At 57.3% G+C, this 23318-nt stretch overlaps 2 protein-coding genes across 11 annotated transcripts in view; one reads left to right on the top strand and one right to left on the bottom strand.

The window, feature by feature from the left end:
• The first annotated feature begins 415 nt into the window (after positions 1-415).
• Positions 416-4166, top strand: CCDC24 (coiled-coil domain containing 24). Of its 2 annotated transcripts, XM_030325377.1 has the most exons (9): positions 416-519; positions 650-822; positions 1043-1218; positions 1356-1472; positions 1988-2062; positions 2614-2668; positions 3126-3195; positions 3306-3384; positions 3467-4166. In XM_030325377.1, exons 2-9 carry the CDS (start codon positions 697-699, stop codon positions 3699-3701), a joined length of 933 nt encoding a protein of 310 aa, XP_030181237.1. In that variant the 5' UTR covers positions 416-519; positions 650-696; the 3' UTR covers positions 3702-4166. The 2 variants fall into 2 exon arrangements, with proteins under 2 accessions (XP_030181237.1, XP_032450171.1); XM_032594280.1 differs by lacking the exon at positions 416-519 and having other exon boundaries at positions 760-822; positions 1015-1218.
• Positions 4005-23318, bottom strand: part of SLC6A9 (solute carrier family 6 member 9) — a 31603-nt gene continuing 12289 nt past the window's right edge. For 3 of the 9 annotated variants that reach the window (XM_030325368.1, XM_030325370.1, XM_030325369.1), the window contains 12 exons: positions 17867-17940; positions 17043-17174; positions 16379-16649; positions 10353-10485; positions 9993-10127; positions 9798-9901; positions 8942-9179; positions 8717-8851; positions 8509-8608; positions 8319-8419; positions 5405-5575; positions 4005-5326 (listed from right to left, as the gene is read on the bottom strand). In XM_030325368.1, the coding sequence (XP_030181228.1) occupies positions 5096-5326; positions 5405-5575; positions 8319-8419; positions 8509-8608; positions 8717-8851; positions 8942-9179; positions 9798-9901; positions 9993-10127; positions 10353-10485; positions 16379-16649; positions 17043-17174; positions 17867-17939 (1824 nt within the window). In that variant the 5' untranslated portion in view covers position 17940 and the 3' untranslated portion in view covers positions 4005-5095. Of the gene's footprint in view, positions 5327-5404; positions 5576-8318; positions 8420-8508; positions 8609-8716; positions 8852-8941; positions 9180-9797; positions 9902-9992; positions 10128-10352; positions 10486-16378; positions 16650-17042; positions 17175-17783; positions 17941-18639; positions 18717-23318 lie in introns of those variants that run through there. The other 6 variants (XM_030325373.1, XM_030325367.1, XM_030325366.2 and 3 more) reach the window with 6 other exon arrangements.

Here is a 23318-nt window from a genome sequence, read left to right on the forward strand (position 1 = left end):
GCCCGGGCTGTCCTGGTTCCCCAGGCCCCTCCAAGCGCAGTCGCTCGCGAGACTTCCGCCAACCCTAAGAGGAAAGGTTTACCCTGCCGCTGCCTCCGGGCTAGGGGAGGCAACGAAGTAATAATCCCAGGGGGAATCCCATTTCTGGGTTCTTCCCACCTGCCCCGAAGCCGAATGCTGCCCAGAGATGAGCCCACAGCGCTTGGCGTCAGAGCTCTGTGGACGGTCGGACTTCCAAACCACCTGCCTCCGGCGTGGGTCCGACTCCCCGCGAGCTGGCGCCGCCCTCCCCACCTGGGATGGCTAGGGGCGGGGCCTGGGTAGCGGCGCGGTCTCCCGGGTGACGGCCGCGCGGAAGAGGCGGGGCTAGGGCCCTGGTCTCCACTGCCCGGCTCCTGGGGGCCGTGACCGGGAATCGCGGCCCCCGAGAGTCAGGCAGAAGCGGGGCAGAAGGGACAGCGCCAGAGGCCAGTGCTCCCAACCCAGTAATTCCAGTCACTGACTGGCGGCAGAACAAGGGTGGGGCTTGGGAGAGGCCGGCGAACGCGACAAGCTTGAGGGCGTGGCCCGCGAGGCCAGCGAGGGGCAGGGCCCAGCCTTGGACTACCAGCCTTGTAGTGATGCTGCGCTCCGACCTGCTCTCCCGCAGGTCGGAGCCTGGGGCCGCTTGTCGCGGAGTGGCGGCGCGGGCGGGCCATGTCTTGGGACTCCCCGTCGCTGTGGGTGCTGGTAGAGGAGCACATTCCGCTCCCGGAGCGGCCCGAAGTGAAGAGGATTCTGGGGGAGACGACGGTGGACCTGAGCCTGGAACTGCGGGCAGAGGTGGGGAGTGGGCTGATGGGTCACTCCAGGCCTGTCCCACGATTCGGGTGATTTCCCCACCTCCTCCGGATCCCTGGCCCTGCCCGATAACTCTCGAGATCTTGCTGCATCTCACTGTCCGCCCAGCCCTCTTGACTCCTCTCTGCCCCTCAGTCCCCCAGCCCCCTTCACGCCCGTCACTTCTCTCCCCAGTCGCAAGGTGTCCCAGCTCTCCTTGCAGGTGGTGATGCTACAGTCACTGCTCCGTGAGGCTCGATCCTCCCAAGCCTCTGGCTCCCGACCCACCTCTGACCCCTCCTCCCTTCTGGCACCACCGCCCCTCCTAAGAGACCTCGTGCGCCAGGAACTGAGACAGCTACTCCTTGGTCTCCGCCAGAAGGCCATCTGCGAGGGCAGGTGGGAACCTCAGACCTGGGGCTAAGCCCCACAGCAAAACTAAGAGGGGCTAGCCCTGTGCCTGATAAGGGGCCAGGATTGCCTTCCTGTGGTTCCCTGGAAGGAGCCTCGGAGTTTCTTTCTGTGATCTTCTGCAGAGACCAGACCCAGGCTTGGATCCAGTATAGCCCCAGGGTCCTGCGCTTTGCCCTGGAGGAGCCTGGGTGTAATTTGCCAGAACAGGAGATATTCCAGATGAGAGCTGGTGAATCCAGGTAAAGTGGAGGTGAATCTAGGTAGGAGAGGAGGGATCGCTCCCTGCTTAGCAGAGGGCCCCAGCCAGCTGGTGGGTTCCACCTGGCTCCATGGAGAAGTTCCTGGCCTGGAGCTGGACCTCCTACAACCACATGTATGGATCAGTGAGGGCTGGGTTAGAGAGCGCTGGGGACCAAATGAAATAAGTGAGAAAGGAGCATATTCGTAAGTGAATGGAAGCAGCCACTTACTTCTAGTTCTTACACAACTCTGTGGGGAGCAGTGGCCCCCTTTTACAGATCAGGAAACTAACTCAGAAGGGATACTCGACTTGCACAGGGTCACACACACTGAAGGGTGGCAGAGCCCATTTGCAAACCCAGGCTCCAGAACTCCTCCCCTTTTGCACTATGTTATGTTGCCTTTGTGAGAAAAGACACAGGATTGTCTGGGAGAAGTGGCATTCGTGTCCTGAAGGCCTGGGGTGAGGCAACATGGGGGGGTGGGTTGTGATGTTGGCCTCATCTGCCAGCAGCAGTCAGAGGGACCTCAGCATCATCAAGGACCAGCTGAACGTGTCCAGCATCGACCAGGTTGCCAGACACCTGCGGTGAGGCCCCTGAGTGTGCGTGGTGAGGGTGGAGACAGGGAAGATGGGGCTGGGACCAGTCTTGAAGTACTGGGACTGGACTGTGAGAGAGGAGGAGGAGGCCGCACACCTGGTGGGGAGACCAGGAGGGGAAGGCTGAGAGGTGGAAAGGGCAGGTTGCTGCAGGGCCTGTGCAGTTGCTTCCAGGAAGTGGTTAATGATGGATGCCGGCAGGCGCTGAGCCCCGAGGATTTTTATCCTGAGGTGGGGAACCACGGAAGGGTTTTGAGAAGGGGAATGGCCGTGATGCAGGGCAGAATGGAGGCAGGACGAGGCCCATGCAATAGAGAGGATGGTGGGCACTGTGAGGGAGGCAAGGGACGGACACATCCTGCCCAGGGAGAGGCCCGCAAGGGCTGGAAGGCTGGGCCAGCACCCGGCCACAGAGAGCAAGGTGGGCTGAGGAAGGAGGGCCTGGTGGAGGTGAAAGCTGGAGGTTAGCGCATGTGGACGGCTCAGCCGAGACAGTCCTGTGGCACTGGTCCTGGCTTCCTTACTCCCTTGTGTCCCAGGAGCCTCCTGGAGGAGGAGTGTCACACGTTGGAGAGGATGATCCCCATCCTACAGGTGAGCTGCGGCCCTGGGCTTCGCTGCCCAGAGCCCTTCTGCTGAGTGTAGACTCACCTGCCTCTCACCTGGTGCGTGAGACCCACAAACGGGCATGTCCCTGTGCATATGTGCATGTAAAGGTGTGCGAGTCCTGTGTCCTTTTCTCACACGTGCACGTTCCCTGTGTGCGTGTGAATCCAGAAGATTCTGGTTGAGCCCCTAAGTCCAAGGTCAGCACTTTTAGATTAACTTGTGAAATTTGCCCCTGGTCCTTGGCTCCTTCCCTTCCCTAAGTCTGAGTCCAAGCCAGCCAGCACTTTACCAAGCTGGGCTTTTTGGGTGGAGGGTGGGAGTGTGCTGTCCCCAGGGACTGCCTGGGCTGGTTTTGGGGTCCCGCCATGGGATCATGGCCTCTGTATCCTGCCCTGCCCCTCCCCTGCCTGTGGCCGGGGCACTGAGCCAGCTCTCCCTGCAGCGCCGCCTGGAAGAGGAGTATACAGGGGCATCCCAGCCCTCTGAGGCCACCCTAGAGCCCACCCTGGCAGGTAAGGATCCCAAGTGGACCCCAGAGCACCCAGCCTGCTGCCCCCTGCCCCACACTTGTACACACCCTGGAACTCCTGGGTGCTGTGACTCAGGTACACCTGTCCTCCAGAGCTACGGGAACAGAAGGTGGCCATGCAACAAGAGCTGCAGGTGCCTCTGAGGCCTTCCTGTGTCTCTTCCAGCCACAGGTAAACCGGAGCAGGTGGATGGCTGACAGGGCAGGCCTAGGGTCAGGCCACTGCTCACTCACAGCTACTCTTTCCTGTTCAGGCAGCAGCCCGCGGGGTCCTCCAAGGGTCTCAGACCCTTGCCTTGCCTCCGTGGGGCTTCTGGAGTTTGGGCTGAGCCTCTCCGGTGCTGCCTGCCGGCCCCTCCTCTGGAGCGCTGCCCCCGACCTCGAGGCCTGACTACCACCTGCCGCTGGGGACGGAAGCTTCAGCACAGCCCTGGGAAAAGGCCAACTTCTACTCCAATGTCCAGTACAGCACCCCAGGCCCCAACCTGAACGACCGGTCACAAAGTAGGCTTCGGCTCACCCCATCCTCTGCTGCCACCTCTCAGCTGCCGTGGCCCAGCCCGCTTCAGATCTCGTCTTGGTTGGATGGGCCCTGGCCAGGACGCCAAGGCTGTCTGTCTATCTGGCCCTTGCTTGTCCCACCCCGTCGCCAGGTCCCTAGTGTCTGCTTCTGACGATCATAGCCTTTGGCCTTTCTTCTCCCAGCCCTCCACAAACTCTTGGCAGGCAGAGGTCTCATCCCAGCCCCAACTCTTGTCCCCCTGGGGGACTCACACAAAGCACAGCAGCAGCTCAGAGACAGGAATAGAAATTTCATTAAAATCTATGGACTTTAAAATCCTAGTGGTGCACGGATGGGTAGGGGTGGGCGGTGCACCGTTATTGCTACAGAGGATTAGAGGCGGCTGTTCTGGGGCTGTCACTGCACAGAGGGGCACAGAGGATGGACAGACAGACACTGCAGGGGGAGGGAGCTCTGGCTCCAGAGAGGGGATGGGGCACGCAGGCTGGGGCCATTTGGCACATGAACAAGGGCAGCCCAGTTTGGGAAGCCTGGGCCTTCCTTTCGCCTGGTGGAGGGAGGGCAAGGGGGTTTCATGTAAGGTCCCCTTCCCCAGGGCTCTGGGTCCAAACCTCCTGCTGAGCAGCACCCCACCCCTACCCCCCAGAAACTAGTGCTTTGGGCAGGCTGCTGGGTCATGGGCCTCTGCTGGCTGGGCCTGACAGCTAGGGCTGGAATGAGGTGTGGAGACCCCAGAGCAGCCAAGTGAGGTCCAGGCAGGCCTGGAAGACAGAGGGGGCCCAAGGCTGGGGGCATGGGAGTGGCAACCACGATAATACAATTTTTACAAAAATAATTACACAGACAAACAGGGCTGGGTGGCACAGCCTGACGAGTAACACTGTATAGCCCCTTAGCCCGTCACCCTGCTCCCAGGTAGGAAGACCCAAATTTGCCTGGGCAGGGCTGGGGTCTGCTCTGAGGGCAGGAACACTGGTCAGGAGGCTGGAGGCCTAAGGAGGGGGACAGGTAGGGGGCCAACCTAGAACCTCAGCTCAGGGCAGAGTGTGGGGGCATCAGAGGCCATGTAAAGCCCAGCAGATCTCTGGGGACCTGGCCTGAGACCCCTCCAAAGTGCTTTGGGCCCACCACCGACCCTCCCATCGCCCACACCCATCCCCAGCTGCCATCTTGGCATCCAAGGGACCTGTAAACACTGGGGACACGAGCACAAATGACCACGCTACCAGTGATGGCCAAGGTGACAGCAGCCACCCTGGCCAGGGCATGGCAGGGGCAGGCGGTGACACCTGTCCCCTGTCTCCCCAGTCTCTGTGGTGGGAGCATGGGCGGGGGTGGGGCACTCCCCGGGCAGCTGTGCTCATATCCGGGAGTCCTGCAGACGGCTAGAGCCGTTACTGCCCACCATGGGGATCTGGGCTTTGTCTGGGTGCAGCGGCTGGACCTCAAGACCATCTTCAGGAGAAGGCGGTATGGTGGGGGCATAGCGTCCAGTCCGGTGCTCCAGGAGGGCGGGGCCCCAGTCTCTGCTTGGCTTTGTGGCATTTTTCAAACGCTGCAGGAGAGGTAGACATGGGGGGTGGGCAGGGCACTTCAGAAAGAAGCCATTAAGCCCCATCCACCCACCCCCTCCCGGTTCAGCTAGCTGCTGCCTGCCCCCACCCCTCACCTGGAGGAGGGTGTCCCCATCTGTGCGGCAGAGCTGGAACAGGGCATAGAGAGGGATGCAAATGACGGAGGACAGAGCCAGAAGGAAGCCGATGGCCACAGCCCAGGCTGGATACTGGTAGTGGTTGTAGGTGATTGGCTGGTACTGGATCACCGTGAAAATGAGAATGAACTGCAGAGAGGAGGGATGGGAGTGCACGTAAGGCCTGCCCAGTACTCTCCACCCCCGCCTTTCCCCGGGGCTCGGTCTTCCTCTCAGCACTCCTTTCCTTCCTCTCCAGTTTCCCAAACTAGAAAGAGACATTTTTGGGGAAGGACAGGGGCTAAGTCAAGTTTTGGGTAGTGGAAGAAGTGGAAGGAACCAGAGGCCAAGGCATGGTGGGCAGGTAGGCATTGCGGAAGAGGAGAGGTCCATCTTCGCCATAATCCTGAATCAGCCAGGGAACAATCGATGTCCCCTTTGAAGTCAGTTCTGCTCAAAGACTCGCAATGGCTCCCTATTGCCTACTGAAGTAAGACCAAATCCTTGGCCTTAGGGCTTTACCAACTCACATCGATCTCAGCTCATCCTTCTGGCCACATGACCCTTGTCTCAATGTCTTGACTGCACCCAGCATTTTCCTCCCTCTTCATTTATTCTGGAGAATCCTCTACATTTTCCTTTTGTCAGATGCTGTGCAAATGTCGCCCCCTTCAAGAAGCTCTCCAGATTTCTCATCCCTCTTCCTCAAAGGGCTCTCAATGGCATTTTCTGTCTGCTAAGCGTTTAATGTTTCCCATAGCCTGGGGAGCTCCTGGGATTGCCTCAGCTCTGGGTCTCTAGGGCCCAGCACAGTGCCCGGCACAACCTCATTTGCTGATCTGAACTGACTTGTGCAGAGTGGGGGCAATGGGGGAGAGGGGAGAGCGAAGCCCTCTCTATGGCTGTAGAGAGGGTGACAGCCCGGGGAGGCCCCAAAGGCTAGAAATGATGGGTGTCAGGCTGGAGGCCAGGAGCCGCTTTGGAAAGAGATGAGTGGGATGGGAAGTGGAGCCTGGGGCCACAGCAGCAACAGCAAAAAACTAAGGAAGTGGAAAGATGGGCGGGTGGCTCATGGACCACCCAGAGGGCCTGGGTATGTGTGCGCCACTCACCAGGAGGGCTCAGCATCGGCCTCCTGAGCTCTCAGATGCATCCCAGTGACCAAATTCAGGAGAGCAAGACCCACATCCAGTGGGGGGCCCTCCTGGGATGCCGCATATAGTGAAAGCTTATGTCAAGTTTCCCGAATGGAACTAGATCCTGATCCCTGACGGAAAAAGATCGTTTGTCAAAAAGAGTTTTTCAGAAATATAAAGAAGTAAAGCTCCCAGAGAAGACACAACAGCCCAGACACACGAGTCCACGGGGCCTGGAGTCCTCACCTTAAGGTGACTCCAGCCTGGCTTTCTGAGCACAGAGAGGGCACTGCCCACCTTGCCTCAATCTCGCAGAGACACGGGACCCAGGCCAAGGCTGCCCCTCTGGAAGCTTCTTGTGCCCATCTCCTTCCTGCCTCCTTCCCTGCCTTGGTCGGTACCCCAGGTCTCTGCCCAGGGTGGCAGCCTCCTCGGAGCTCTAGAGGATGAGCTCCCCTCAGGCTGGTCCTGGGCACGGCCTCAGCCACAACCCCCGGAGAGCAGGGCGCTTGGCAGCAATGTCTGGCCTCCCTGGCCTCCCACCACTTACAGGAGGCTTCCGTTCCTCCTGTTTCAAAGCTGGGCCAGGGGCCAGAGCTGGTGCCTGTGCCAGCCTCGGGGAAGATCCCACACCCCCCATGTGGTGGAGGCCTCAGCCCTCAGGGGCCTTCCCCACCGCACCCAGAAACATGAGCCGAAGTGGAAATCCGGTGATGAGCTCCCTGTGGCACAGAGAAGCTGGGCTTGACGGGAACGTGACTGAATGCTGCCCTTGCCACTGGGCTGACCCTCCCGTCACTCAGAGATGGCCCTGCCTCTTTGCGGAGTGACCGCTTCACTGTCAAACACTTTGTGCCCCTTCCTCCCACCCTGACCATAAGGGGGCAAAATCAGATAGTAGTCCATGGAGCGCTCCCCCTTCCTGCGGGTGTTTCTAGTGTAGCACTGGCCAAGCCTGCAGGCTCCAGATTGGACTACCTGCTTTGAAGGCTGGCTCTGTCATTTATTAGCTGTGTAAACTTCGGCTGATTACTTAACATCTCTGTGCCTCCATTTCCTCATCTGTAAAGTGGGAATAATAACGATACCCGAGAGTTGTATCACATGAGTCGATACATGAACACCGTGCAGAAAATGCCTGGTTGCTGGCCATGGGGAAGTTCCCTCCACCAATTCATCTCCCTCGTGGGAGTTTCCCAGGTGTTGAATACTGGTGGAGATCTTCCCTCTCCCAAGTCTGGAAGGCTTAAGAGGTTGTCCCTGACCCTGAGCTGACATCTGACTTGTACCACCCGCTTCTGGAACACTCACGCATTCACACCACGTACTCCAGGCACCTCAGCTAAGAGGGGTTGGAGGCAGGAGCTCAGCAAAGCCAATGGAGCTGACACCAATATCACTAATTGTTCCTGAGGCCTCTCTGGGGATACCAGGCAGGAACGCCAAGGAGGCAGGGAGGGCCAGCTCTCAGCCGCTGCCAGCCTGCTTTCCCCTTCCAAGGCTGGGCACTGTCTTCAGTCAAATCCAGGGCTCTATATGCTCCCTTCCTAACCCCAGGCCAGTGCCTGGGTGCTTCTAAGTCTCTGCCTGACTATGCAACCTCTCTCCGTCTCCCAATGGCCAGAGTTGTGGATGCAGAGACCCCGTAGGGGAGCTCTGGCCAGATGAATGGGCTCCTGTTCTCCCTCTGCTGGTTCCCAAGAGAAGGACACTCGCCTGGGGGCAGCAGGGAGGGAGGGGCCAGCCCCGGAACTTACAAAGATGATGGCCGGAGAGACAAAGCGCCAGCAGATCTGGAAGAAGATGGGCGGCGGGAATCCCAGCATCATCTGGATGTCCTGGAAATAGTTCCGGTGCCCTGGAGAGAGCGGTGTCAGCAGGGCTGGGAGAGCAGCTTGGATAGGCGGGGGCTGGGCCCAGAGAGGCCACAGAAGCTCAGGCACTTACCGTAGATGTACATGATGGACACACACATGATGCAGGAGATGACAACCAAGGAGAAGCTGGCCGCGTAGTTGTCCATTAACAGCAGCCAGTAGATGCCTGCCTACGGGCCAGTGGGCAGCTGAGCCGGGGGTGCCTGAGGCTGGGCTCCCCCACCCACTATGCCCCCCTACCTTGGCAACTCCAGCCCAGCTTTTCCCTCAGGTCTTACCTGGCTGGTGAGGGGGATGCCCAGTAGGAAGCCAGCCACAGCCACGCCCAAGGTCACATAGGTCTTCTTCTGCAGGATCCACTCATTTCCCACCTCATCCACAATGGCTGTGACCAGTGTCTCTAGGAGGCAGAACTGCAGGATGTGGCCATCAGAGCAGGGGCCTGGCCTCTGGCCCTGCCTCCTCCCTCCCCAAGCCACTGGCCCAGGCCCTGCACCTCATACCTGAGTGCCCAGCCCCAGCAAGATGAGCATGAAGAAAAAGAGCAGGGACCAGAGCGGGGAGATGGGCAGCAGCGTGAGGGCCTCAGGGTAAGCCACGAAGGCCAGGCCAGGGCCGTGGTCAGCCACACGGGACACGTCCACACCCAGGTGATTGGCCATGAAGCCCAGGATGGAGAAGATGACGAAGCCAGCATAGACGCTGGTGGCACAGTTAGTGATGCTGATGATGATGCTGTCCCTGTTGGGGAGGAAAATGGGGCTCAGGATGTGCAATTTGCTTCCCTTTGCCCAGTTAGGGCTGAGAGAAGAACTGAGATGGAAAGTTCTAGGAACAGAAGGCCCCCCCAACCTCTTTCCTGGTCTGCTCTGGGCCTTTCTTTATTTTTTTTTTTAAAGTTTATTTATTTATTTTTGAGAGAGAGAGAGAGAAAGAGAGAACCAGTGGGGGAGGGGCAGAGAGAGAGGGAGACACAGGATCCGAAGCAGGCTCCAGTCTCCGAGCTGTCAGCACAGAGCCAGACGCGGGGCTCGAACCCACGAACTGAGAGATCATGACCTGAGCCGAAGTCAGACACTTAACCGACTGAGCCACCCAGATGCCCCTGCTCTGGGCCTTTTCAAGTAGGTTGAGGCTCTTGAGTCCTCACAGACCCCTGGGGCATCACTGTCCCCACCTTCTTCTGTGTTCTCCAGTGGCCGGATTCAGACTCAGCATTCCCAGGACCTCAAGGCCGTGAGTGGAATGGAGGGCCCTAGCAGGGGGTCCAGGGGGCTGCACTGGACCTGGGGGTCTGGGGACTCCTGGGGAAGGCTGCAGGGTAGAGGGGCAGCCCCGGGCTGGCAGGGAGAGTCTCACCGGTAGCAGTTGTTGTGGAACTTGTTGTAGGAAGCCATGGTGATGAGGCCTCCCCACGCACAGCCCAGCGAATAGAATATCTGGGAGGCGGCGTCCCCCCACACCTGTGGGGCAGGACGGGCAGAGCAGCTGGGGTCAGAGGCGGGCGCCTCTCTGCCCCTCCCTGCCCCTTCCAGGCCCTCCTCCACAGCCCACCTTGGCCTCCAGGATCTTGTCCCACTGTGGGGTCAGGTAGTACATGATGCCCGTGAAGGCTCCTTCCAGGGTCACGCCACGGACGAACAGGATGGTCAGCACCACATAGGGAAATGTGGCTGTGAAATATACCACCTGCGTGCAAGATGCAAGGTGCAAGATCCTCCACTGGACTCCTCCAAGCTCTTCCTGCCCTGGGCGCCCCCTCCCTGGCCCCCCAACCATGGCCGGCCCTCCGGTTCCTCCTCCCCTCTCATGTCCCTTCATCACCATCTGCCCCCGACTCCTATACACCACCCCGGCAGGGGAGGCAGGATCTTTCTGGGTGGGCACAGACCCTGCTGAGGGAGGGGTACTTACTTTCCCTGAAGACTTGACCCCTCGGATGAGGCAGAGGAACACCACCACCCAGGAGACACCGAGGCAGCCGAGGAGGGGCAGTCGCACCTCCCCAAAGTTCCCGATGTCGTCTGACAGCTTCAGCACATAGAGCCTGGGGAAGGGGATACTCTGGTTGAAGGCCGGACCCTGACACCCAGCAACAGATTCCCAAGGCCCGGGGCCCAGCCTGGCAGCTCCCTCCTTTCTCAAGAGGTCCTCGCGTGTATGAAGAGGGTGTCACTGTAAGGCCCCAGCCCCAGCTAACCCCGCCCTACCCCCTCTGCCTGCTGCCCTAAGACTCCACTGGTTGCAGCCTCTCCCAGGACCCTCAAGGGCGCCTGGAGGCCAGCCTCCTCAGCCCCTCGGGTGTGGAGGTCTCACTCCCAACCGGGCCCATCCCAGGCCCTGGCTTGTGCGTTTCTCCCTTCAGTAACATCTTCTCCTCTAGACTGGACATATCCTATCAGGCGTCACCTCCTCCAGGAAGCTTTCTGTGAGCTTTTCACCCACACTAGTCTTCTCCATCTCTGATGAACCGAGGGAGATGGTGGAGTGCTGAGTAAAGACGGGAGGCCCTGGGGCGTACAGGCCTAGGCTCGAACCAGAATTCCTCCCCTAGGTATGTGTGGCTCTATCTGGTGCCCTATGCCACACCAGTAGTGCCCTTTCAATCGATCGGACACTTATGTGCCAGGCCCTGTGCTAGGTGCTGTGCATACAGACCTGAATCAGGCACGTGGGTACCACCAGGAAGGGCGTCTCAATGCCACGGGGAGGGGCACACTGGAAGGCTTCCCAGAAGAGGTGAGGCTAGAGCTAACGTTTGAGGAATTGGGAGGAGGAAGTGCATGCCAGGCTGGGGCAGCAGCATGCAGGAGGACAGGGGGTCATGAAATAAATAACACGGCCTAGCCTGGGCATGTCAGCAGCTCAGTGAGGCTAGAACAGAAGGTAAAGGGAATAGAGAAGGGTGAAGGATAGGAAGAAGCCAGATTATAAGAAGCCACAAAGTCAAGGCCAAGAAGTTTGAATTTTATCCTAGGAGCAATGGGAAGCTTCTGAAGGGTTTTTATAGGAGCATCGTCAGGGTCTCTCCTTGACTCAAAACTTTGCAGGGGCTCCTAGCTCTCACCGTGGAAAAGCCTAAGTGCTTACAGTGGCTGCAAGGCCTTAAGTGACCTACTGCCCCCTACCTGCCATCTCTCTGATCGCCTGTCTTCCCACCCTCCTCCCCTGCACTGGCTGCCCTGGGCTCCTCGCAGTTCCTTAATCATGCCAGGCATGCCCTCCCTCAGGGCCTTTGCATGTGCTGTTTCTTCTGTCTGGTGTGCTCTTTCCCTCAAACATCCATTCACACACGTGCGTGGTATGCAGTCGTATGGGGCCCCACACTGAGAAGGCTTTGTGCTGGGTTTAATGCTCTGCCACTGGCATCTTGAAATCCTAATACATTTGAACATGGGGCCCCATATGTTCATTTCACACTGGACCCCACAAATTCTGCAGCTGGGTTTGCCAACATGGCTTCCTCCCTCCGCATTTCCTTCAAGTATTTACTCAGGGTACCCTCTTTGCAAAGGGGCCTTTGCTGGCTACCCTGCTTCAAACTGCAACCCTGGCCCCAGCCCAGCACTCCTCACCCACTTCTTTGCTATATTTTCCTCCACAGCACATGTCTCCTTTTTTTTTTCTTTGTAACTTATTTATTTTATCTATTTATTTTGTGTGTCATCCATCTTCTATGAAAGCAGGAGTACCTAGCATCCCCAGTGCCTGGAAAAGTGCCTGGAACAGAGAAGTACTCCGTAAATATTTGTTGAATGGATGAGTGAACACTGTGGTACAATGGACCAGGAGGTAGAAAGGAGAGAACCTGGGGAGGGAGGCAGGCTAGAAGTGATGAGTGACAGACAAGTTCTTGAGCCTCAGTTTCCTCATCTGCAAAATGGGCATAATAACGCCAACATAGCATAATATGTAGATGAGTTTAGGTAAACACAGGCTCCCTTCTTTCCCCTCTTACAGCTAGGACCTCTCAGGATAGCTCATAGGCTGTCCTCTATCATTCTCAGCTATTTTCACTTTTTTTTTCCAAATCAGTTCTCAAACCTCATGCGATGTTATTCTGTCCCCTCATGGGACAATGTTGCCAGGCTGTTTGCTTGGCCTCTTCTTAGCCTCAAATCTTCCCTAGAGGCCTTCCTTCACACCAGGACCAGGAAAGGGCGCTGTCCAACACGTCCCTCTCCTGCCCAACTGCCACCACTGAGATGGTACGGTGAACAGGGTCAGAGCCAGGCCCTGCCTTTGACCTTCTCTGGGCTCTTAGTTGATGGGGGAACCAAAGGCCAAGGGATGGAGAAGTTCAGGGGCTGTGGGACTACCAAGAGGCACCTGGGCCCCTTCAACAGTGCTTTCCAATCTTTTTTCCTTCATAGCACACACACAAATTACTTTGGGGCCATTGGGGTAAGCAGACAAGGGCACTCAAAGCTGAAGGTAACTGGGGGCTCCAGGCTATCCCGGTCTCACCCAACCGGGCGCACCTATTCAGAACACCTGCGGCTGGGAAGCTGTGCCCCAGAATAGCCCAGGGTCCTTCTACTGCCATTACCCAGAGTTCACTTCAAGCAACAGCATTCAAAGTAGGCACCGTTTCCTGTTTCAAAGATTTTTTTTTAACTTTGTCTGATTATATATGTTAAACTGGTAGCGTTTAATTTTTAATTATTTATATTATTTGCGAGGGCACAGCATTTACAATATTAGGGGCTAAAAACTAAATAATGAATTCTGCCTTTCTTTTTATGGCACCATATTTTTTTGTTTTGTTTTGGGACCATGTGTTTTGAGATCAATTCACCTAAGAACTTTTGGAACCCAGTATATTTATAAGTTGGCTCTTGATGCATAACATCTCTGGGATTATTCTGCATCATTTTTTAATGTTTATTTTTTTTATTTTGAGAGAGAGAGAGTGGGGGAGGGGCAGAGAGAGAGAGAGAGGGAGAATCCCAAGCAGGCTAAGCACTGTTAGTGCAGAGCCTCACATTGGGTTTGATCCCACAAACTGTGAGATCATGACCTGAGCTGAAATCAAGAGTCAGATGCCCGACTGACTGAGCCACCCAGGTGACCCACATTCTGCATTATTTATTAATTTCCCCAACCTGATGATAAACTCCTTGAAAACAAAGCACCCTAATCTATTTCTTTGCATCTCCAGCAGTGTATGTCACTAGGCTTACTGAACACCCATTACTGTTCTTGGTATTTATGCCACATTATCTCATTTCATCTTTATAACGACAAGGTAGGTGTTGTGACTTCTCCCATTTAATGGATGAATAGCTATGACTGAGAGAGGTTTGCTGATCTCCCAAGGCCAGACAGCTGATGAGCGGCAGAGCCACGATTTGAGTGAGGTCTGTGTGACTCCAGAACTGCCATGAAGACACTGGGAGAGGGGTGCCCCACAGGCTCTGGAGGTGAGGGCATGGCCGTGAGCTCAGGGCCTACAGGCTGGAATCAGACCAGCACGCAGAGGACAGTAAAATGAGACAGAAGGGACAAAGAGAGAGAGGAGATCATGGGCCAGAGGGTGAGCAAGAGGCAGACCCGCGTTCGGAAATCTGCCCTCTGAGCTTCTCTTGCTTCAGAGGAGTCTCTTAATCCTTCTGAGTTGTTTTCCTCACTTGTAAAATGGGAATATTTTATCCTACCTGCCCGAGCTACCAAACAAGGTTGTTGTGGGGCTCAAATGCGATCACACAGCTTTCCAAAGGGGTGTTGAGACTGTGGACCGAGATCACCTGCAGAGTATCATTGGCCTAATTCACACCAGGCACCAGGCACAGCGGGACATGCATATCCTGACACAGCACTGCTGCCTAGTTCCTTAACCTCTGAACATCAGTCTCTGAATCTGAAAAATAGGGATAACACTATATGAAATAATACTCCCGGCACACAGTAGGTGCCCAGGAAATACGGTTGTTTGCTCTCCTCACTTCCCTTGCTGAAGCCAGCCTGGGCAGCCCTCTCAAGGCTCATGTTCCCAGGCTCTCCAGGAGGGGGCAGCAGGGAGCCATCCTGCAGAGAAAGTCCTGTCTGGGACAGTGGCGAGTCAGGCGGGCCTGGCTCCAGCCCTGAGGAGAGTTCAATGGGCCACCCAATGGGCACCCGCGCCCCACCCATGACCAGTTTTCTTTGAGGGCTATTCTCCTCTAATTGTACTGGATAAAATCTCCAGAGCTTTGCCCTGGGTGGCCCTACCCAGCTGGGAATCCCTGGCAGATGGCCTCTGGGGTGAGAGCTTCTCACCCCGCGGAGCAGTCCCATGGGTGTGGGCGGGGCTTTGTCCTCCCAGGTTCACCCCCTAGTCTAAATCAAGTTGTCCAGTCCACGCCATGCCTCAAACGTAGTAGAATACCTAACTGGGCACTTATTTGCTTAGTTCTCTCAGTAGACGTGACCTCCATGAGGGGCAGGATCTGTGTGTCTTACTCCTCATTCTGTCTCCCTACTGAGTGCAGTGCCTGGTACCTACTAGGTGCTCAAAAACTGATCTGTCCAGCGACCGAATGGCTGAGTCTGCCCAGAGGTAATTTTGCCTGCCTCTCACCGGGAGGCAGCAGCTCTGTGGTCTACACCATGAGCCCCTGCGGGTAGTGACCTCTTAGCTGTCCTTGGATGGCTGTGGTGCACCACAGAGGCTGGCACAGGGAAGCTGGGCCCTGCAGGGTCTGAGCACTGGGACCAGGCTTAGAAGATATTGACCTGCTAGGACTGCAAGTCTCCCTGGGGCCTTGGCCGTCTCCCCTATGCCTCTCTACCAGTTGGTGGAAAAACTTCAAACCCTCGGCCTGGCACGGGAAGCCCTGTGCCTTATGATGCCTCTGGCCTCTCCTGTCTCAATACTCTGTCTCACCTGTCTCCAGCTTGCCACCTCCTGGCCACAGCTTACCTGCCTGGGTCTCTCCCAATCCCTTCTACACCTCCCTCCTCCCTCCTCGGGAAGCCTTCCGGACTACTTCCTCTTGCCCCCCTCCCCTCAGAACTGACCACCTCCTTTGTGTCCCTGACCACATCCCTGAGCGTATCGGCATGTAGGTACCTGGCCCTAATATGATTAGCTGCCTGTCTCCCCCCTAGATTGTGAACTCCTCAGGGCAGGGACTCTGGGCTACTCAGACCCCATGGGCACACAGGGCCTGGCAGAGCAGACCACGAAAATGTGAATGAATTAACATGGCCTAGCCACACGCCCCCAACACTCTCTTCCCACGGGTTTCCCACAAGGACATGGGGAATTTCCTTTAGGACATCCTACTGTGCCCTCACAACCACCCTGTTGGGACGAGGTGTGACAGAACACCTCCAGCAACAGCTTCCCTGCAGCCAGCCCCAAGACTCCAGTCTCTGTCACCACAGAGCCCAGGAGTGCCAGGCTGTCTTTCCTATGCACAGCTTGATGATGACAGCCCTGGGGTCAGGAGAGCCCTATGGCTGTCTCTCCTTGCTCTGCAGCAGTACGTCTAAGCTTAATTCACATACATTCTCGAAGAAGGCTGGTGGCCCCGCCGGTCCCCTTTATGGTCCATGGGTTTTCCACACACCTGTTACATCAGAACACTTCCCCTAGGTCTCAGGTCCAGCCTCTGCTCATCTGGGATCTAGGGCCTTTGCTATGCCGTTCTTACCAGGAAGCCACCCCCCTTCCCCCTGACTCTCCTCTGCAGACTTGCCTGCCCGCCGAGCCTCCCTCACTGCACTTTGTAAGGACTCTCACTTCAACATCCTGCCTTCCATCACCCTCTGGGGTGTCAGCCTCTTCTCCTGAACTAGTCTGTAAACTCCTTCTACCTCTTCATGCGCCTCTACCGTGCTCTGTTCCCGGCATCCTACCTAGTCTGCAGGAAGTTGCCCGACGGTGGGAGGGAGAGATGAGGCTTGGCACCAGGGGTCCCCCCCCCACCGCCGGCCCAGGCCCAGTGGGGCCTCACCTCCAGTACTCCTCACTGGGGCTGGTCCTCTGAAGGGAGTGGTTGAGCAGGTGGGAAAGGTTGCCGGGCAGGGCGGCAGGCCGGGAGCCGTTGGTGAGGTTGGAGGCGTCCAGCACTCCGGCACAGTCGGGCGTGTTCCAGGGGTTACTGCAGTAGGCCCAGGGCAGCACGTGCGTCATGGATGAGAAGAAGTAGTAGAAGGCAATGCAGATGACCACATTGTAGTAGATGCCAATATACGTCGATACCACCATCATGCCGTAGCCCACACCTGGAAGAGGGGAAGGAATGGAAGCAGCCTCACACATCTAGCTGAAGGAGGCCAGGTTAATTTCGAAGCGCTTAAGAGGCGGGCTGTTATGGAGGGCCACAGAAGGGACAGGTCAAGGCCTCGGCCGGGGCAAGCTGGGGGGCAAAGGGGCTTTGTGTATACACGTGGTGGGAGGGGAGGGTGGAGGCCGAGTAAACATGGATCCCAGCATGCACCCATGGCCTTGGCCATTGATGTAGGGCTTGGGGTCAGCACCAGGGCTCCGTGGGGGTTGGCAGTGTTTGTACAGATGGGTGAGTAGGCCCCCAGAAGCCCGTGTGTGTGTGCGTGTGCACACGTGCATGTGAGTGTGTGTGTGTGTGTGTGTGTGTGTGCACCCCACCCAGGCCTCACCTTTGAACATGGGGCTGATCCTCCAGACCCCCAGGCAGCCCTGACTTGCAAACTGGCCGAAGGAAAGCTCCATGAAGAAGAGAGGGATCCCGCAGAATATCAGCATGATGAAGTAGGGAAACATGAAGGCGCCTGGCAGGCAGGGAAAGGGCGGGCTCAGGGTGGGCCTGGGGGGTCCCACCCTCTTCCTGCCAAGAACCCAACAGCAAAACCTTTGCGTTTGGCTGAGACCTGAGGAGGGTGAGCCACACATTGAGCAGGAGCCTGGGTCTGAGGTATCCTACCCAGGCCTGTCTTTGAATTTGACAGAGGCTTCCTGAGCAGAATCCTGGCCCCAGAGCCATCATGTGAGGGGGGGCTTTGATGGCTTAACCAAGCAATTTGACAAACATAAGTCACTGGGATCCTCAAATTCCCTGAACCATTTAGGGGGTTGTTGAAACACAGGGGGTATAAGACTGGGAAACTTGGGAGGTTGGGGTGCCTTTCTCCAGGGCTCCTCACCCCGAGGGAGCAGGCTAGCAGGGTCTGGCCCAAACAGCAGATAGCCAGGGTTAGGGGGTGGTGGTCTGTGCCTTAGTAAAGGGTACCTAAGCCAGGGATGGGGGCGAAGGAGAGGAGAGCCAGAGGCCAGAGGCCAGCCTGTCTGGAGTGGGGTCTGTGCCAGGGAGGGGGTAGCCCGCGCCTTGGTGGGTAGGCTCTATCCAAGTGGGTGGTCCCTGCCCTGTGCCCGCTGGGTACCTCCCCCGTTGCGATAGCAGAGGTATGGGAAGCGCCAGACATTGCCCAGGCCCACGGCATAGCCCACGCTCGTCAGTACAAACTCGATCTGGTTGCCCCAGTTGCCCCGTTTGAGGTTCTGGTCCCTCTTGGTGGCCTCGCTGGGCACAGCACCATTCTGTGGGGACAGGAGAGAAGCTACCATCAGAAAGGCATTTGTGCTCCCGTGCCTGACCCTCTGGGCCTCTCCCAGCGGGGACACCATGGACCCTCCAAGCCCCCACCCCCACCCTGGGCTTCCCCTCTGCTGGCAGGAGCTGCTGGCAGGCCTGGCAGAGAAGGGGAGAAGGGAGGAGTGGCTGCCAGAGGGTGCCAAGCGGGGCCTCCCTCACCAGCCCCCCAGCACCCCGTGCCAGGAGCACCAGCCCACCTGGGGAGCGACTGCCAACATCCGAGAGGTGGGACGCTGAGAGGGCGCTCGAGTCCAGAGCCCCCCAGCCCCAGCCCCTCCAAAGCCTCCCCTCTCCCCTCTGGGTGAGGATCTGGGAGCAGCTGAGCCTCATACCAAGCAGCCAAGTCGGGCTGGGCACAAAGGGGCCTGTGTCCAGACAGCCCCCCCCACCCGCCGCTACCACATCACCAGGCTGAGCACGCTGCCCATGGGCAGGCGGTGCGGGGGAGGGGATGCCCGACCCCTTCCCCCCAGCTGAAGGCGCTTTCCTGGGGGCACAGGGTGGGCAGGGCTGTGAGGTGGGGGTTGGAGGAGCAAGTGAGCAGGGCCAGACTTGGGGAGGGCGTTCTGGGACTCTGGGTGGGAGGGCCCAGGGGAGCCATCTATATCACCCGTGGCTGGGGAGAGGGCCCTGGGGAAGCTGACCTGGGCTGGGTGGTGCTGGCCATGAGCTGGGGGAGGAGACCAGAGTTGTAGGCACCACGCCAGACTTGGAGGACAGATTCTGCTAGGGGAAACAGAGGGAGGGACTCCGGAAAAAGGTCTCGGAGCTGAGAGAAGGGGGCTGGCCAGGAAGGGCTGATGAGGGGATTTGCCCCAAGGAAAGGAAGTCAGGCCTTCCTGGAGAGCTGCAGGGCTGGGCTGGGTGGCCTGAGGCCCCACTGAGGACAGCCCCTTTTAAACCCCAACCGTACTATTGGAACTGGCTCAGCAAGTCCCTTTATAAGTGTAAATGCACCCCTTCCCATGCCACGCCCCTTCCACCCCCTCCCAGGGTGAACAGGAAATCAAGCCACCTTGAGCAAGAGCCTAGAGGTCAGGGTGGGTCTCACTAGGAGACAGGGACCCTGAGAATCACCAACAGAGAAGCACAGTCCTTGAGTGACAGAGAGAGCCTCTCAGAGATGGGCTATTCTCTTGAGAGAAACAGATAGGAGTCCCAGGAGGACACCAGGATCAGAGACAGAGCAGCATGGCTTCTGAGGGATGTTGCTGAAGTGACACTGACCCTCAGCTTGAAAGAGACATATTCAAGGACAACAGTCACACTGGCCAATAAACAAAGAGGTCTGGTGCTTTGAAATGCTGTCGGATCCTGACACTGACCCACAAATGCAGAGGGAAGGAACGGCTTCATTGGGACCTGTGTGCGTTCCAGAAAGGCCCATTTGGGAATGCAGGCACAGGAGGCACCAGCAGCCAGTGGAGGTCCCAGCCAAGCACCCCTTGTTCCCATGGTGGGCAGATTTTGGCTTGCATGCCACGGGCACCACGGCAGAGACACCCTTGTGGATCAACTGTCCTGCACACACAATCAAGCATTGCCCCTGGAGGAGACACTGACCTTCACACCCTCCAGGGAGGTCTGGGGACACAGCACCAGGAACCAGGGTCCCCTTCAAGGAGCACCCGGAGCAAACGGACAGGCTGAAAGAGTCTACATACATTCATTCACGCAACCATGGAGATTTACTAACACCTACTGTGTGCCAGGCCCTGTGCCAGGCATTGGGAATCCAGCAGTGAACTAAACAGACACCCCTATACACTCAGAGCTCAAAGTCTAGTGGGGAAGCAAGCCATCAATGAAATAAACAAATAGGTGATTTTCATATGCAGCCACAAGGTGACCACAGAGTGGAAGTTCTCAAGTCACAGGAATATGGAAGGAGGCCAGGTGAGGGGCAAGTAGGGTGAAGTCAGGAAGGCTTCCCTGATGAAGGGGCCTGAAGGCCAGTCTGGCTCTGGGAGAGGGTGGCTCACAGCCTGAGCGTGCCCTCTGGGACCGGCCCCTACTGAATCTTGCCTAAGGCTGTTATCACCTCCTAGGGCCTTCTTTGGGACAGGCCTAGCAATTCTGCACAGTCCAGGGGGGCATTTTTTCAGAGGCTGGGAGGCCTGCTTGGGGACAGTTTATGCATTCCCAAACAAATCCCGGTCAAATAGGGCTCCTATATGTTGACCCTACAATAACAGTTTTATTCTGTCCAAAGCTTGTTTACTTAGGGGCACAATGGGAGACTGTGGCAGCTGCGGAGTACATGGGTGGGGTCACGAAGCAGTGGTTACAGCTGTAAAAGAGACACTCGAGGGTCCAGGATGGTTTCACGGGCAGGGCAGAGTCAAGGCCCGTTGCCGAGACTGAAGTCTTGTAGCCTGGGGCCTCTCTCCTGGCCCCAGCCACCCGCCCCCGCCCCTGCCCACCCCCCACCCCGCAACCAAGCCCAACAGGACCAGACTTGGGGTTCTGGGGTCTGCTCCTTCCCTGGCATCGAGGGGGACAGCAAGGGTGGTGATGCCCCCAGCCACGTGCCACAGGCAGCCGCTTGGCTGAGCCCTCGGGAGCCAGCACTGCTCAGTTAACGAGCAGCATACCACTGGGTCTTGCGCTAACCACTTCAGCCCTGCTGGCCACAGCCCACAACTCGGGGAGGGGAGGCAGGAGGCCTGGGACAGAGGCCTGGGACGGGGGAGCTGGGGATGGGGCTCTAGTGGAAGTTCCCGGCAGCACTAGGGGTCTGCAGTGCAGAGAGAGCTGGAGGTCAGTGACACCCTGCAAGCAGTGTGAGAAGCGCCCGGCAGAAGCAGCACAGCTCCCGCTCCCCAGCCCTGCATCTCAGCACTGTGGGGCCGCCTCCTGGAGCTGTGGCTGGGAGGTCACTGTGGGAGCCTCCCCATGGCCAGGACTTCAATTCCAGCACGAGCTCTGCTCAGGCGACTTGGCTGGTGAGGGCTTGGCTCTCTGCAGAGGATAGAGCAAGCCTACCTTTCTCCAAGTACGCTGGAAGAAAGGATCTCCAAAGTGCTCTTCGAGGCTTCTGGGGGTTCCAGTTCCCTTCTCTGTTCTCCTCTGGGGACTCTCTGTCACTTCCTTCCTGGGCAGCAAAGCCCATGGCTGGGGAGTCTTTCCCAGTGCTGCCTAGATTTTGTTCTCCTTGCATAATCTTCCCTATCCTATGCCTCTCATTTTCTCCACCTGCCGGGTGGACACCTGTGTCACTGATAAGAACTGTCCCTGCAGTGGACGTCGGCCTGGAGGTGCCCACGAAAGAATCCTTTGGTGCTCATGGTTTCACCCAGACTGGCAGTCTTTCTGCCTAACCCAGCTTAGCCCTGCCGACTGGCCGGGCTCCAGGTTTCTCCTGCCCATCACCCATCTTTCACTGTCTGCCCCTCGCTGCTCTCTCTTCCTCCCCTGCTCACACCTCGGTGGTGAATTAAGCCATGGTGGCCTGGTGCTTCTTCCCCAGACTCCCTGGATAGCCCCCACCCTCACCTCTGACTCCATGGCCGTGGGCCTGATGGTGGTCTCTAGGATATGGACAGCCCTGCCCTGTGCCTGAACAGTTGGGCAGAATGCAGGCTTTGGAGCTTTCTTTCCACGGTTGAGTGCAGCGAGCTGGATGATCATCCTCCACGTTGTCCACCGTACAACGCGCCTAAGACCCTCAGATGCCCCTTCCCCTTAGGAGCCGTCCTTAAGGCAGCAGTGTCCAGTCCCGCACAAGGACTTGTGACCTCCGACCCCTGTGCCTGGCTAGCCGGATGAGCCATTCCGAGCAATCACTTACATAAATCCTTTATGTAGCCCAGTGCCTGGCTTATTCCTGCTCTAGACGAACTCTCGGAACTTGGAACACCCCTAGTGTTCGAGAGGAATCCTGATCTCCTCTCTATGTCTTGGGCTTGGCAGGGCAGGACCCTGCGCGGGGCAGTGAGAACCCCAGCATTCTAGAGCCTGCTCCCCCAGTGACTCTGGGCAGGTCATTTCCACTCCCTGCAACTCAGCGTCCTTAACTAACTACGAAATCAGTGGACAGACTAGACAACCTCAATAGATCTACTAATTTCTGTGATTCTGCCTTGCCTGGAATATTCCTATTTCTGACTCTCTCCTGTATCTTCCATCAGTTCCCACTAACTTTCTAAATGACTTTTTTAAATGTTATTGTTTTTCTTCTAATTATAAAAGCATTACAAGCTTAGCACCAAAAAAAAAAAAAAAAAGAAAGAAAGAAAGAAAGAAAGAAAGAAAGAAAAGAAAAAAGGAACCTACAGCAAAGAGTAAAAACGAAACAGAGCTGCAAAGCCCACCCCCAGAGGTAACCACCACCACTGGATGTACCTCCTCCTTTCGTCACGCACAGTCTTAGAGACAGCCCAGACTTCTACCCTGGGCTGTGGCTCTCCTCTGGCTCCTCACTCCCGCCTTCCCAGATCAGTGTCCCCTGGATATTTTTGTGAATTGTGAGCTCCCTCCTCCTGCTCTCCGTGGACACTAAAGAATCCTGGAGCTGCCCTGGCTGGGCGGGCCCCGCTGGGATCCAGCAGGCCTCTTGTTCAGGACTCTGCAGCCCCAGGGTTTGCTCATGGGATGAAGTCCCATCCAAGACAAACTTTATGGAGGAGGACAGACAAGACCCCACATCCCAGACTGACCTTGAGCCAAATCCAGATCACTGGCAACTTTCTCTGAGCCCCAGCGGGGAATTCAGGCAGAATAGCCATTACAGTAAACTGTGGCTGCCTTAGAAGACCTCACGACCTCCTTGCCCCCCTAGATTCTTGCCCCCCCCAACTTATCTCCCATCAATCCAGGAGCCAGGCTGGCCCTTAGGTAGCACCCTTCATCTGGCCTGGCTTATCCAGATATGGGAAAGAGTCCGGGGCCAGAGGTGAAGAAGCAGGACCATGGGAAAATCCACCCTCGTCCCGAGCAGTACCCAGGGGCTGTTTGTGCCTCCTGCCCCAAGGAAAACTTGAGAGCAAGCTCTGGGCACCTGTTAGGAGTCCAAGCCTTCAAGCAGGTGAGAGAACCAAAGGCATGCCCTTGCTGTTTCGTCCAGAGCCCTCATTGGTGGAGACAGACCTGCCGACATTGTTTAGAGCAGACAGGAGATGCACCCCCAGGCATGCCCGGCTTCGCTCCAGGCCCTGGGGAGCAGCGAAGGGGAATACTGGGTGGGCCCTGCCCCTGCCCTGGAGAAGCCCAGCAGCCCTGTCTCACACTGCAGCAGCTGTGGGCAGCCTCTACCCCAGTCGGTTGGCAGCAGGCTGGCACTCTGGGAAGTAGCTTTGGTTTGTGACTCTGGCAGTTCTCAGGT

Source organism: Lynx canadensis, chromosome C1 (assembly GCF_007474595.2).
Source record: "Lynx canadensis isolate LIC74 chromosome C1, mLynCan4.pri.v2, whole genome shotgun sequence".
NCBI lineage: Eukaryota > Metazoa > Chordata > Mammalia > Carnivora > Felidae > Lynx > Lynx canadensis.